Source organism: Drosophila nasuta, chromosome 2R, assembly GCF_023558535.2.
Source record: "Drosophila nasuta strain 15112-1781.00 chromosome 2R, ASM2355853v1, whole genome shotgun sequence".
NCBI classification, from domain to species: Eukaryota; Metazoa; Arthropoda; class Insecta; order Diptera; family Drosophilidae; genus Drosophila; species Drosophila nasuta.
This window is the reverse complement of record NC_083456.1, coordinates 14,573,647-14,587,160: the sequence shown is the minus strand read 5'-3', so window position 1 is coordinate 14,587,160 and position 13,514 is coordinate 14,573,647. Positions and strand designations below refer to the sequence as shown.

The following is a 13,514-nucleotide window of genomic DNA, read 5'->3' as shown; positions in this document are numbered from 1 at the left end:
TTCATTTCAGAGATGAGCAGCACAGCATCCACAGAGTGTAAATAAAAAACTTTAGCGTATAGTTGACTGACTCACATACTTGAGAATATTCAATTTGGGAGATACCCAAAAGCTGAAGGAAACCCGAACTTTTCAAATATTTAATTTATAGTCTCAAATCATAAATAATGTTTAGAGGGCCTGTCTGTTTAATACAGTATATCAAATAAATATAATCTAGCAGTCACTTAAGTAATCACGTTAACTGTCAGTCACAGTTTACAATGCGAATGCGAAGCCAATGAGACTGCGACTCATCTCCATTTCATGCGATGACAAAACATTTCCATAACATTTCAATCTTTGCACTTGACGGCAGCGATGCCAACGACTGTTATTAAATATTATTAATTACAATTGAAACTCGTCGCAGTCACAGTCGCAGTCGCTGCCTCAGTCTGCGTCGCAGCCGCTGCTGCTGCTGCTGCCGCTGCCGCTGCCATCGCAACAACAATTTGACAGCAACATAATTAAAATGTCATACAGTTTGCGCTTATGATGAAGTTGTTGCCGTTGTTATAGCGCGTGAGAGTTTCCCATTAACAAATTGAGACAGTTGAATCTGAATCTGAATCTGAGTCTGTTTCCGAATCTCAATTGGAATCCAAAACTGTCTGCATGTAGGGTAGGAGCACATATATTGAATATTAATATGGAATCGAAATGAATACGCTGTTATAAATAGCCAAGCCTGTGCAATAAAAATCGAATTTAACTGGGCTGCCTCACACTTGCCAAGTGTTTAGAGAGATTAAATATGGAAAGAAGAGCTCAGCGCTAAGAAAACAAAATACAAACAAAATGACAAAATATCAAAATAAGCAAATAAGCCATGTCGAACATGTTTGAATCGATGAATGAATAAAACGGCCATAAAGCAAAGCAATTTTCATTAGAGAAACGTTTTGATTCTTATGCTAAATTAATTCATAACATATGCTGATCAATCTGCGCGCATGACATGTGCACAAACACACGCATCCTCACACACCGGACAAAACCGATATATAGTTAGCATACTGATTTGCCAGATATGAGAGCTGTGACTGTGTTTGTCTTCGATTTGCTGTTTTTGAACTTCTGCCGGCACAGAAACCAAGAACCAAAAACCAAAAAACAATATCAATATCGGATCGACAGAGAACTTGTACATCGTCGACACATGTGCACACACAAGCACAAATTCGCATATTCACACGCACACACCTTCATTAATTCACTTTTGGTAGCCAGTGATTTTCATTAAAAAGCCGTCAGCGTTCAATAAATTTTGAGCCATTTTTTCATGTTTCATGTATTTTGTTGTCGTCTTGTTGCTGTTGTATTTGTGGTTATTTCTGCTTCGTTTTTTACGCCTCGACGTGCTGATTTTGGTTGAGTTTTTATACGATTATATACATGTAGTAGGCTTCATTATGGCTGAGTTCACAGTATGTATTTATTTAGTGGTGCGACAGGCGACAGAACATAATTTCAACGCTCTTTATCGCGCCGCACCGCTGCGCATGTGCCAATGCGAGATCAGAGACATTGAATTCGATGAGAAATATTGATTTATGTGGCATTTGGGATTCGCAATATTGCTATATCTGTATCAACTGAATCATCTGTATCTCTGTATCTGTGTATCTACGTATTTGAACAGCCTGCCTTGGTGTGGCATTCCAGAAACGAACTGGTATTCGTGCAACAGGCTGAACAACTTAATCAAAGCAAACACTACGCGTAATTTATCAACTGCTGTCAGCCGGAAAAGACAAACAAATAATACTAGCAAAATACTCGTAAACAACATCTAACAAAATAATAATAATAAATACATACATACAATACACAAATTAACAAACTATTATTGCCGCCTGACTAACGGTCTCCACTGACCGCTGGTGGTCTGGGGTCTCTGACGAACCTGGTCGGCAGCTTCTTCCCAAAGAGGGGCCAAAACATCTATTGATAGCCGACACGCTTGGGAGTTGCTCGCCTTGAAACTGTCCGTTTGAAATAGCGGCTGCCACTGTGCGATCCATTTAATATCATGATAATAACACAACATACTATTTAAGCTAAATATATATCTATTTATTATCTCTACGCTTCCATCTAACTGATTGTTCGTTGGATACACACATACACATACTTACAAGCTTCTGTGAAAGGTCACGCTTCGTCTAATCTCCGCGGAAGTTCCAGCAGAAACGATCCGATCGCATTATATAGATATGAAATCATAATATGGAAAAGAAGTCCTAACAACTATACGCCGAAGTCTACATACGCTTGCTGCTTTTTATTAGTAAAGTTCACTTTAGGGATGTTGGACTGTGCTTTAATAATTTTTAATTGTAATTAACTTTAAAAGAGACATATGGAAATAAAATTCTAGTTATTATAACTATCAACTGAAATAATCTGTTTCCTAATTGCACATAGTATATATAGTCTGCAGAAAATATTCCACAGACCACTGCAAACTCTCGCAAAAAGTTTTTAAAATGTTTCATAAATCTCGTGACAAACTTATTATCATAGTTGATAAGGGCAACGCCAAGACAAATTGTGCTAAATTTCATAGTTGTTGCTTTTTTTTATTTAATAGCTGCCGCTGTGAACCGAAATGAACTGAACTACAAGTTGTCTCAGAAACCGAAACCTGTTAATCCATTGTTGTGCCACCTCAGCAAGAGCGAACAGGCTCAATGCCAAATAAAAGGCGTTTCAATTCGTCAACATTTATGATTTTTATTGGCAATCGTCCTTATGGTGTCGTGTATCAATAGTCATAAAATAGATAAAAATTAAATTTCGAATTTTGAGCAGACTTCATAATTGACATGCACACAGATTATATCTCAACAAAAGCGTTATAAGAAAGAATTTCTGAGTGACGTTTACGTTTTTTAATGCAATTAGTAACAAGAAGTGCCCCAATTATGCTAAATCCCGTCAAATAATAAATGAATTTCAAATTCCACTTATAATCCGAACTATTGAAGGGATACGAGATGCGAACATCGTGAGCATCTCCTCCCAGGTTGTCAGGAACTATTCGTGGAATTACTGTTATTGAAGAATTATTCTTGATTGCCCGTAGCTTTTTCTGAAAGATGCTGGATCCATGAAAATTGGGGAGATTGCGTCCAAACTGCTTGCTCCGCATAGATGCCTGGTACTTCTTCCAAGAGTTGTGCACATTCTTGCTAGTAAAGCTTACATCCATGGGTGGGACCATATAAAATTGCGATCTTAAGCGATCATCGTAACTCTGACGCGATGCGCGCTTGTAGAGCACTTTATAAGCCTCGCAGACTTTAACAAACTCTCCAGAATTCCTAGTCGAACTATTACCATCGGGATGATACTTTTTCGATAGCTTTATGTAGGCTTGTTTGATTTCCGCAATGCTGCTATTTATGGGCACATTGAGCACATCATAATAATTCTTTCTGGAATTCAAAATCGGATAGCGTGGTCTAGAGTGATGCGAAATATAGCGAAATGACGCCAAGAAGTTTCTGCGAGTGTGGGTAATCATACTAAATTAATTTAGTTAGCCAAAAGAAATTTTAGAGATCGTTAAAAAAGGATTAACAAAAATTTTGTTATTGTCAGTACTAATAAAAATTGACAGATTTTGCTGTCTCGATAAAAAATGTTAAAATAAATTAAAGTCCTTTTGAAAAATGGAGCAAACCACAAAAGAAAACAAAATGACATTTTAAACTGTAAATAGAATTCATTAAGTGGTTTTATCTAAAGCAATGTCATTAATGTGATTCATGTCACATTTATCTACAGGGCCGGGCAAAGCCAACTTGAAGGGGCAACAAACGATTTTTGTCAACACCCGAAAATGACAAAAGATCGACCCTGGGGCATAATCTGCAGCTGCATGGCCAAGATCTATTTGTTGGCCCAATATTCATCGTATTCGTGACCTTAGTCAAAGTGCCAACGAACTTGGCAATGAATCGAGCTCTATAATTCTGCTCTGTATTTGGTTAGACCCACAGCCCCATATAGTCACCTCAAAATAGAGCCTATTAACGTTAATATTGACCCAGAAACAAATATATGACGACGCGTGGGGGAGACACCACACAGCTTGGCGTGGCCCGACGTCATTGCTCATTCAGACAAAACAATTCCATTGAACTTCGTTTTCTCAAAGATAGCATCAGTCAACAAAATTCGTTCGTAATAACAACACAATATTTACGCAAAATATTATTAAATTTTTATTGACAATTTGCGCCCAAACTATTGTCCATTTCTTGCGAATCTCGAATGCCTTTCTAATAGTTATTTACACAAGCGAGAGAATTGTGTTTGGGTTTAGCCACAGAATAAAATTATCAAATTACTCATTATATTCGTGTTGACAATCTATCTGCTGGCAATCAAATTGTTGCTCATTCATAAATCGAAAGCATTAGTACGACCATAAGTGGAATCTTAAATAAAGATATTTCGATTTATTATTCGCTAGAAAAGACGTAATTTAGCCCTCAGTTGTGACTGCTAATTAAGTAAGAGTTAAGCGCTGATTCTCTGTAGCGTGGCACATTTGACACCTCACTGTGGCACTGGTTGAAGTAGCCGGTCTCACTTGGCAGCTTGGCACCACTGTGCGATTGCTGCCATAAAACATCACCTGGTCATATCCAATATGTTAATTGATACTAAAAACTTCAAAAAATCACCAATACCAGGGAACGAACAAAAAGTTGGCATTTAAATATTGAACAGTCTCCCAGATTTAGTGCCAGCCTCAAAACTCAAAACCCAAACTCAAACCCCAAACTGAAACCCACTGCCAGAGTCGTAGCCCAGACCCAGTTGCAACCCAAAAGCGACAGTCAGCAGTCAATGGCAAATGGATGTGACTGAGAGGGAGCGAAAGCTTTGACTAAAATGCAAAAACAAGCACAAATAAGAAACAATAATTGGAAACAGGTTCTAGTATAGAAGTGGCTGATTTTTTTTTTTTTTAAATGCGAATCCGATCCGAAGAAATACGACAACTGGTGACTGGTTGTCTCCGTCGAACAGTGAACATCGAACGCCGAATGCTGGCTCATTTGTCTAAGTAAATAAAAATAAGATTTAGCTCCTACCCCGACTGCGAGTTTTTATCTTTATTATTTTTATTTCAGATTTCGGTTTTATTTTTTGTTTTTTATTTGATTTGGCTAAAAGTTTTCTGCATCGCGATATTATGAGACTGCTGACGGTTTGTCTGGCTGTCATTTTATTTATATATTTTTTTCAATGTTGGGTCAATGGACATGCGAGCACAGAACGGTGCTTAGCAATGACTCTGTCTCAGTCTATGGCTATGACTGTGACTCCGACTATGGCTTATCGATTCGATTTGCTTGGTCTTTAAACAGCTTAAATTATTCATGTGTCAAGTTGAAGGCTACTCTTGTGCAGCCTTTCGCGTGTAAATACATCAAAACCAAACTTATTTGATCGTCAGATTAACTTTAGATTCAATTAAAAAGAGAGTGGGACTGGCTAGAAACGGAAATTCTACAATTTTGGTCATTTCTGTTCATTAATTCCACAAATTGCTGTTAATCTTGATGAGAATTATTGCTTTAATGAAGAATATATTTATGTTATATAATGTATTACAGTGAGCCACATAGTGTTTAATTCGTTTAATTATGTATTTAGTTTTTGTTTTAAGGTATGATTCGTTTCTTGTTGTGAGGGTGTCCAGCACTCTGCTCTCAACTCAATCAGACTCAAGTCGACCCAAGAATACGAGTCCGCGTTCTTAAATTCGATTATACTGCTTAGCATACTTAGCACATTGAATGTCGCAATTATCCAGATATTATAGCCTATATATAGCCTATAGCCCTGCTGTTTATTGTCCTTGCCAATTTAATTGGCAATTGGCCACATCCTGTCAAGGTACCAGTTTGTATCTCAGGTTCGAACTGCTCAAGTTACCTACTATTCTCGAATTCAGACTTTGTGTTGCTTAGCTTGGAAGTGTTTTGTTTTGCTTTTGTTTGCTTTGGAAGTGTTCTATGGACACTTAATGTGCACTTTACTTTAGTTGAAAATTATTATTATGAGGCTTGCAGGTGACGCTTCGCTTCATTTAGCCGCTGATGAGCCAGGTTTTCAGATAAACAAACGCCGATGCGGCCACGTGGGTTATTTGCTGCGCAAATGCTGCAAAAGAGAGAGAAGATAGAATATAAACTTTATTAGATATGCCCGGGATTAAGCTCTTTTATGTGCTAAAATAAAACGAAAGCCGACCACTCAGCCAACCAGTCAACCAGCAATGCCGACGACTGCAATCCCAAGTAATTTACATTTACATTCACAGAGCCGCCATACAACCACCCCTAATGAAAATGCATCTATTAACCCATCGCACGACTTTAACTTTGCGCAAAGCCTTTCCAGGTTTTACGAGTATTACGACTAACGAAATTGCAAACTGTAAAAGTCCGCACTTGGCCAAAAGAGACAAATTGACAAATGTCCTGGTTGACTTTGAATTGCCGCCAGACAAAAGGATACCTGATGTAGCTGCTTAAATGCGGCTTTCCATTTTAAAGTCTCTTGATTAATTGGGGCTTACGAGTTCGTGAATGCAGTCCGCGCATACGGAAGCTGAATACACATAAATTAATGTGCATATTAAATGAAATATTCAACGCTTCACAAATGCTCCTAAGTCAACCATAAATAAACGATTTTATTTGGTGTTTATCATTTCAGCATTTATTGATTTCATGTAAAGTTGCAGTGTTTTGTAATTAGCAGCCAATAAACTAAGCTATTCAACCTGTCAGTCGTCTGGCCTGAGAGAGCTTCCTGTAAAGCGGTGAGTTCGAGAATTATGAGTAATTAATGAATACTGCATTATTGCATATTGCATACCATTCAAATGAGCAGCTACCATCGACTCGAATAGAATACTGAATACCTAAAAATTCAAGCTTTATGTTACAAAGTAATATGAAGATCTGACGACGGGGCATACTGGAATGAGACATCAATTGTTTTGTTTAATACATGATACATAAGTTTTATTTGACTTATATTCATCTTGTTTTCGATATACAATATATTTCGTATAATATAATTTCACTTAGATTTTGTTCATTTTTTAAATTTACTTTTAATTGTTTACAGTTTTCTTGGTAGTTCTCTTTCTTTTTGTTTTGTTGATTTATTCCTTGAATTATAGCAAATCGTATTTAATTTAGCAATTTTTCATGATTGGTTTATTTTGTGTCTTTACTATTTTTTCGGTTTTTTTTTCAGAGCTTGTGTTTTGTTTAAATTTATTTTAGATTACATATAGTACATATATATGTATATATATATAGTATATATGTATATATGAATATATTCAGTAAAATGATCCCTACTTTTTGTATGCTCATGACATAATTTTCTATATGTATTTATGTGTGTAATTTGTGTATACATTGTTTATACCTTAACACATTTATTATGCTTATTTTCTTGAGTGTATCTCTGTGTGTGTGTGTTTGTGTTTGAGTGGTAGTGTGCCTGTATATAATAAGTATGTCTTTGTTATTCCCATTAAATTTAAAGTAATCTCTGCGACAATAATAATTATAATTATAATTTCATCGTTCGACTATAGACACATAAACAAATGCATTTCATAACGTTCTTAACTTACAAATACAATTTTGCTGAACACTAAAGCGCCTCACAAAAGATACTCGAAACTATATTGGAGCTGCCATATATAATATCTGTAGATGTGTACATATATATGTATACTATGTAAGTATGTAATTCTTCTAATTTATTCGTTTGATTTTTATCTAAAATTTAAGTTGATTGGTTTTTTCCTTTTTTTTGTGTAGATTATCGTTCATATTTCATAGTTCTTTTTTGTTGCTTATTTGTTTTATGGTGACTTTAGAGAGGGGGTTCATCCACGTAAATGTTTAAGTGTTATTCATTGCAATAGATATAGAAATAAATACTTTTGTTATTATCTTTTCAGTGGCAACTACTGGCAAAAGAAGCTAACTTCAATGCAAGATTAATTGTTTGTTTGTTAGTTTGTTGGACCGATGAAACCCAAGAGTAGACTCGAAAATATTTGCATAATATAATTAAAAATCATATCGAAATGCTTGGCATGATTAAAAGCTACAGTTTTTTAAGTCGTGAATGTTGACACAACATAGTTATTTTTTTGCATTAAAGATTATTAATATATTTTTTTTATTCTCATTGTTTTTGTTTACTTTTGTTTTGTTTTGGCTTTTATTACCACTAACAAGTAAGAACACATATTTAACCACAATTTGTTTTTGTTTTGTTTTTTTTTTTGGATTTTGTTATATTTTGTTTACTGTTTATCAACGCAATTGTTAACAGACTGTCAAATGTTACAGTTATTCGTACATTTGAATTGTTGTGTCTCCAATTAGTTGTTTCATTTTTACAAATTGCCTACTTAAAAAGTCATAAATCAGAGCCTTAAATTTGCAGCTAAGTATTATTATTAATCGATTTCTTAGTTTTCAATCATTTTCACAATTCTCAATAATAATAATTGTAATAAAACTAAATAAATAATAGGCCATATATTGATATGTATTTGATTTTTACACTTTTAAAAAAACCGTGCTCAAACTTGACCAAACATACGTTTTCATACTTTAAGTAATCCTTTGTTTTTTTTTTTTTTATTCTTTTTTTGTGGTTTTTCTTTTATCATTATTCATTTTTATACTTTGAGATTTATCTTTAAACTTATTGATCTTAGTACTTTATGGTAAATATTACTCGTGTTATATGTGAATCATATATATGTATGTATGCAGTATTGTTCTGTTATAAGTATTTTGTATGTTTAAACTTCAAATGCATTCCTGTGCTTGGCTTTTAACATTGTGTGGTATTTTGTGTGGTATTTTCAATCATTTATTTTATTTTAATTATTTTTTATTTCAAAAACATTTTTTTATGAGTAATTCTGCATTGATCGCAATCAACATTTAACATTCATTGTACACTTGACGTCTACCATCTAGAACTGCGATTTTATTATTATCAGATGTCGTAGCTGATATAATTAGTAACGTTTCTTAATACACAACGAACTGAAAAATTAACATTGTATTTGTATTTGTATTTGTGTGATATTCGTATTACACAAAAGGAAAACCTAAAATCTTCAACAACCTAAATACTGATTTATACTTTAATTGGTTTTGTTTTTATTAAGTTTCCTATAGATTCGCTTAACTGCTTAACTAATTCAAGTCGGAACTCGCTTAAGGGAGATTGGGGGTGGTGTACACGAGTAATTAGTTTCTATGAAGTGTCGTGGAGTTTCGGAATGTAAACAGCATATTTCGATTATTTGCATAATTATCATATGTAAGTATGTATAAGTATCTATTAGCACTATACTGTATATATAAATTCTTTTACAAATAGCAGACTACAATATCAAAAGCACACTGTGGATATTTGGAGTGCTCTTCTCTATGAACTGGTTTTTTTTTTGTTTTTTAGACGCTTGGAAGAACGGCAACAGAAAATCGAATTTTTCTAAATCATATTATGTGTTTGTGTTTGTATTCGTATTCGTGTGTAAGTATTTATTTATTTATATTTTTCTGCTTTCAGTTTACCAAATAAGATGCAATCGAATGAGTGTGCATATATGTATGTATGTGTGTGTATATAAAAATTTAGATCTATAAGCATAACACTTGGAATTTGTCTCTCTTTCGTTATCTCTTTTGCTTCTAAGGCGAAATATTATATTGTCAATTCTTTGGCTTGAGCCGAAAACCATGCAAAATGACAAAATATATTTCTCAGAAGGGGGAATCAATGAAAATGTTAAAACTTAAGAAAATAAATGTTAAAAAATAAATATATATATAGAAGACACAAAAATAAATTGCATAGATATGTATGTTAATAGTAAAATACTCGCATTAAAATTCTTTACTTATATTTCAAAAGGCAAAAGGCGTAAATACACAGTAAATTCCTTAATTTCATATACCTAAAATCTATGTACCTTATGAATGTAGACCAAGTCCACACTTCCAGCAATGCCAAGTCCTTGGTATTGGAGGTTTACCAATTCATTGGCCTTTATTATAAAGTAAGAGCTTGGAGTGTGACTTTAAGTTAAACATTCACTTAGTACAAAAGATTTTCCAAATCCAGAGAACCCTCGACAAGATCACTTAGCTTGGAGTGAATACCATTGAAACGCAAGTCTTGCATTAATTAATATTGAAATATTTAGCAAAGATTGTGAATTATCGTGATAAATGTTCTAAGGGAAAAGGAATTGAGGGAGTGATGAGGTGATGAATGATTTTGAACAGGAGGAGAAATGGGACCTTCTTTAATCGTTTAAAGCTAATATTTTTTGAGTCAACAAGTTAGTTTGTATATATTCAACTCTTGCCACACATTGTTCTCAATACGCAGTAAAAAATGTTAATGTTATACACTTGATTTGTTTTTGTTTTTATATAAGTATTTTTATGCAGTTGTCATCATTGCGGCTTGCCTTGCATGGTATAAAAATATAAATGTTCACATATACTTAAAAATCGTTTAAGTTTTACATTTTCATCAAAACGTTTTTAAAAAGTAATTGAATCGATTGATAATTTATAAATTAGGAATGAGTTCTTATTACGGTTTTTGCCATTAATTAATTTTTTGTTAAATACGAGTATGCGCTCCCCTCAATATGATATAGCTTGTCTAAATCTTGTCAATGTGTATAATCATAGATTTTTGTAGGGCAATGTTTGAATTACTTACGATAACTATTAATGAATTTTTTTATTAATAAGTATTCTTCATGGAGTTCATAAGTGAGCTTTTCTATCGTTGCTTATCTTTGGTGTTCTAGTAGTGTCAGAAGATAACAGAATAGTTTTGCAAGCTTATACTAAATGTGAGTCCAGCTTTTGGCAGGTTGGTTCGACAAGAGCATTAACATAGCTCCAACAGACATTACCAGAGAAATGTCCATTTTTGTAGTGCCAGCATTTCCATTGTTAAGCCAACCTAGTATAGTTATTATATTGTTATTAGAGTCCTAGGTAGTAGTATCAGTATTAGCATTAGTATTATATATTTATTTTTGTTTAGCATTAGTATTAGTATTAGTATTAGTATTAGTATTAGTATTAGTATTAGTACTTGTTTATAATTTCTTGTTTAGACTTCACATTGAATTTTCCCTAATTGCTACAGTTGAAAGCGAACATCGCTCAAATAGGCTTGACCACATTACATACATATGTACTTACAATTAAAACAATAAAATATTTAATCGTAATTGATTTACTTATTAATTTTCATTTGTTGCGCAAATAGTTATTAATTATGTTAATGTTATGTTCTCGTAAATGTGAGAAACAGTTACTGTTCCTCTTATTGATGTATGAATTAATTGTTCGTCGTTTGTTCTTTATAAGTCCAATACTTTTACCTTTATCAGTATCTGTGTGTGTTGTTTGTTGACTGTGTGTGTGTTATAATAATGAGTGTTTCATTACAATAATTGTTAATAAAAATAACTTAGTTTATATCAGTGTTGCTTGCGATCATTAATTCCGAAAATGTTCGCCATCAATGCATACGAGTAGTTGTTGGATTTGAGAGTACATTTGAGTACTGATATGCCCTTAAAATTATGATTCTAATTACGAGTTGCTCTCAATTAATCCGCTTCTTACGTACACGGAACTAAATGTATTTATTTCAGTTTGACAATTATTAGATTATACATATTTATTATTTCATTTAATTTTATGATTTCCATTTCATTTATATATTTCGAATATTTATTTATAGATATAGACATACCAAACTTTAATATACAGCACTTTTTTATCATTTTGGTTTTTGTGTTTTTTTTTTATTCTTAATTTTTATATTTATATTTTTTTCTGGTTCCAATTTGCTATGTGTATAAAACTTTTAGTTATTTTCTTATTCGTCTTTTTTTTTTTTTTTTGTTGTCACTAAGCCAATTTGTAAAACGTTTAGTACAAATACAATAATACATGTACATATATATATACTATATACTATATATAGATGTATTACTTTTATTGTATATATATGTTTATATAATATATACTGATATGTTTTGCCATTTAAATGTTTCATTAGGTTTTCTACAAACTTCTTTTTCTGACCGATTCTACAAGTTACAAGTTCTCGGACCTTTTTCGTTATAAAATTTGTAATTTTTTTTCTTGGGCTGTGCTCAATAAAACTGTCACATGCTTTCAACAATACAATTTGTTTTGTGTTTACCAAATTTTCGCTTGTTTGTCATAAGAACATTGTGGTTAAAATTTCTTGTGCGAGCAAAAAATAAAGCATCGTTTTAACCAATTTTTTATTTGTTTGTTTGTGTATTCCAAATGATGAATATCCCAACATAAATATGAAACCAATGCAATCTGGCCAAGTTTCATAAGGGTTCTTTAAAATCAAAATCATTTAACTCGACTTCCAAAATATGGGAGGGCAGTCTGGATATAGACTTGGACCCATGCCAGCTGGCAAAATACTACTTGCAATGGGAGCAGTACGTTTTTAAATTGTTGTCTGAGCGAGATTTAAAATTTTGAATGCCCTCTGCTGGCATGACAAACTTTAACGTTTTATCAAAATCATTATCATTTCTGTTGATTGATTTCGTTTTTTTATTTTTATTGGGCCTGGTTTGTTGGCCAATTTCATACAAATGAAACAAATTTGCGGCATTCTACAAAAGTGTCATTTTGTTGTGGCTAATGTATGTATGTGTGGGGGTGTGTGTGTTTATAGGTTTTGCATGTGTGGTTGTGTGTAAATAAAACAAGTACACTGGATACCTTCCGGTGTACATTGAGATGCCGCCAAAGTCAGCAAAAATTTCTCTTTGATATGTGTAGCAAGCCGCGTGCAAGGATTCAGAGTCATCATCATGAGTATCATCATATTCACGTCCTGCTGCCTACTTACTTGCTACTTACTGTCCTCTCGATGCAAGTTTTAAGTCTAACCAAATACAACTACAATATCCTACTCGTACTGCCTTTTGTGCGGATGCATGCAACACTAAATTCATTTACAAATGTTCAGCTGTGGCCAAAATACAAAAAGTTTGGCTCAAATTCTCAAAAACTTTAATGGCTTTCCACAATTTCTGTTTGCTACGTTTTACATACGACAATTTTCCACTTGACAATCTAAATATTATAATATAAGGGTTTCTCTTTTTGCGCTTTTATTTTATAGGGTGTGCTGAGTGCCTTGTTAATGTGCTGTGCTTAAACTGCCAGACATTTTCTTTTAGAAAACTCCTCTGATCCTTAGCGCGGCGCACATGTAGATCACAAGTCCAAGTCCCAATAGCTGCACTCTGGGAGATATGGAAGCACTACCCGAATCACCATTGCAGTCCGAAC

The 13,514-nt window shown here is 33.5% G+C and overlaps 2 protein-coding genes and 1 long non-coding RNA gene across 7 annotated transcripts in view; 1 reads left to right on the top strand and 2 right to left on the bottom strand.

Moving 5' to 3' along the window:
* The window catches only part of LOC132787659 (uncharacterized), a 26,693-nt gene extending 17,103 nt beyond the window's left edge, over window positions 1–9,590 (top strand). Inside the window, exons 2-3 of the long non-coding RNA XR_009632568.1 lie at window positions 9,290–9,444; window positions 9,505–9,590. This is a non-coding gene — a long non-coding RNA (uncharacterized LOC132787659). The remainder of the gene's footprint in view (window positions 1–9,289; window positions 9,445–9,504) is intronic.
* LOC132785454 (chaperone protein DnaJ) lies at window positions 2,759–3,735 on the bottom strand. Its single transcript, XM_060791562.1, has one exon. The coding sequence runs from the start codon at window positions 3,569–3,571 to the stop codon at window positions 2,882–2,884; it is 690 nt and encodes a 229-aa protein (XP_060647545.1). The 5' UTR covers window positions 3,572–3,735; the 3' UTR covers window positions 2,759–2,881.
* The window catches only part of LOC132787655 (acetylcholinesterase), a 35,579-nt gene continuing 28,204 nt past the window's right edge, over window positions 6,140–13,514 (bottom strand). For 4 of the 5 annotated variants that reach the window (XM_060794867.1, XM_060794866.1, XM_060794868.1 and 1 more), the window contains one exon: window positions 7,956–13,514. In XM_060794867.1, coding sequence (XP_060650850.1) covers window positions 13,399–13,514 — 116 coding nt within the window. In that variant the 3' untranslated portion in view covers window positions 7,956–13,398. Of the gene's footprint in view, window positions 6,229–7,955 lie in introns of those variants that run through there. The other variant, XM_060794869.1, reaches the window with a different exon arrangement.

Bases quoted from the DNA above. Each gene is read 5' to 3' on its own strand.
- LOC132785454 (XM_060791562.1), bottom strand. From the start codon at position 3,571: ATGATTACCCACACTCGCAGAAACTTCTTGGCGTCATTTCGCTATATT.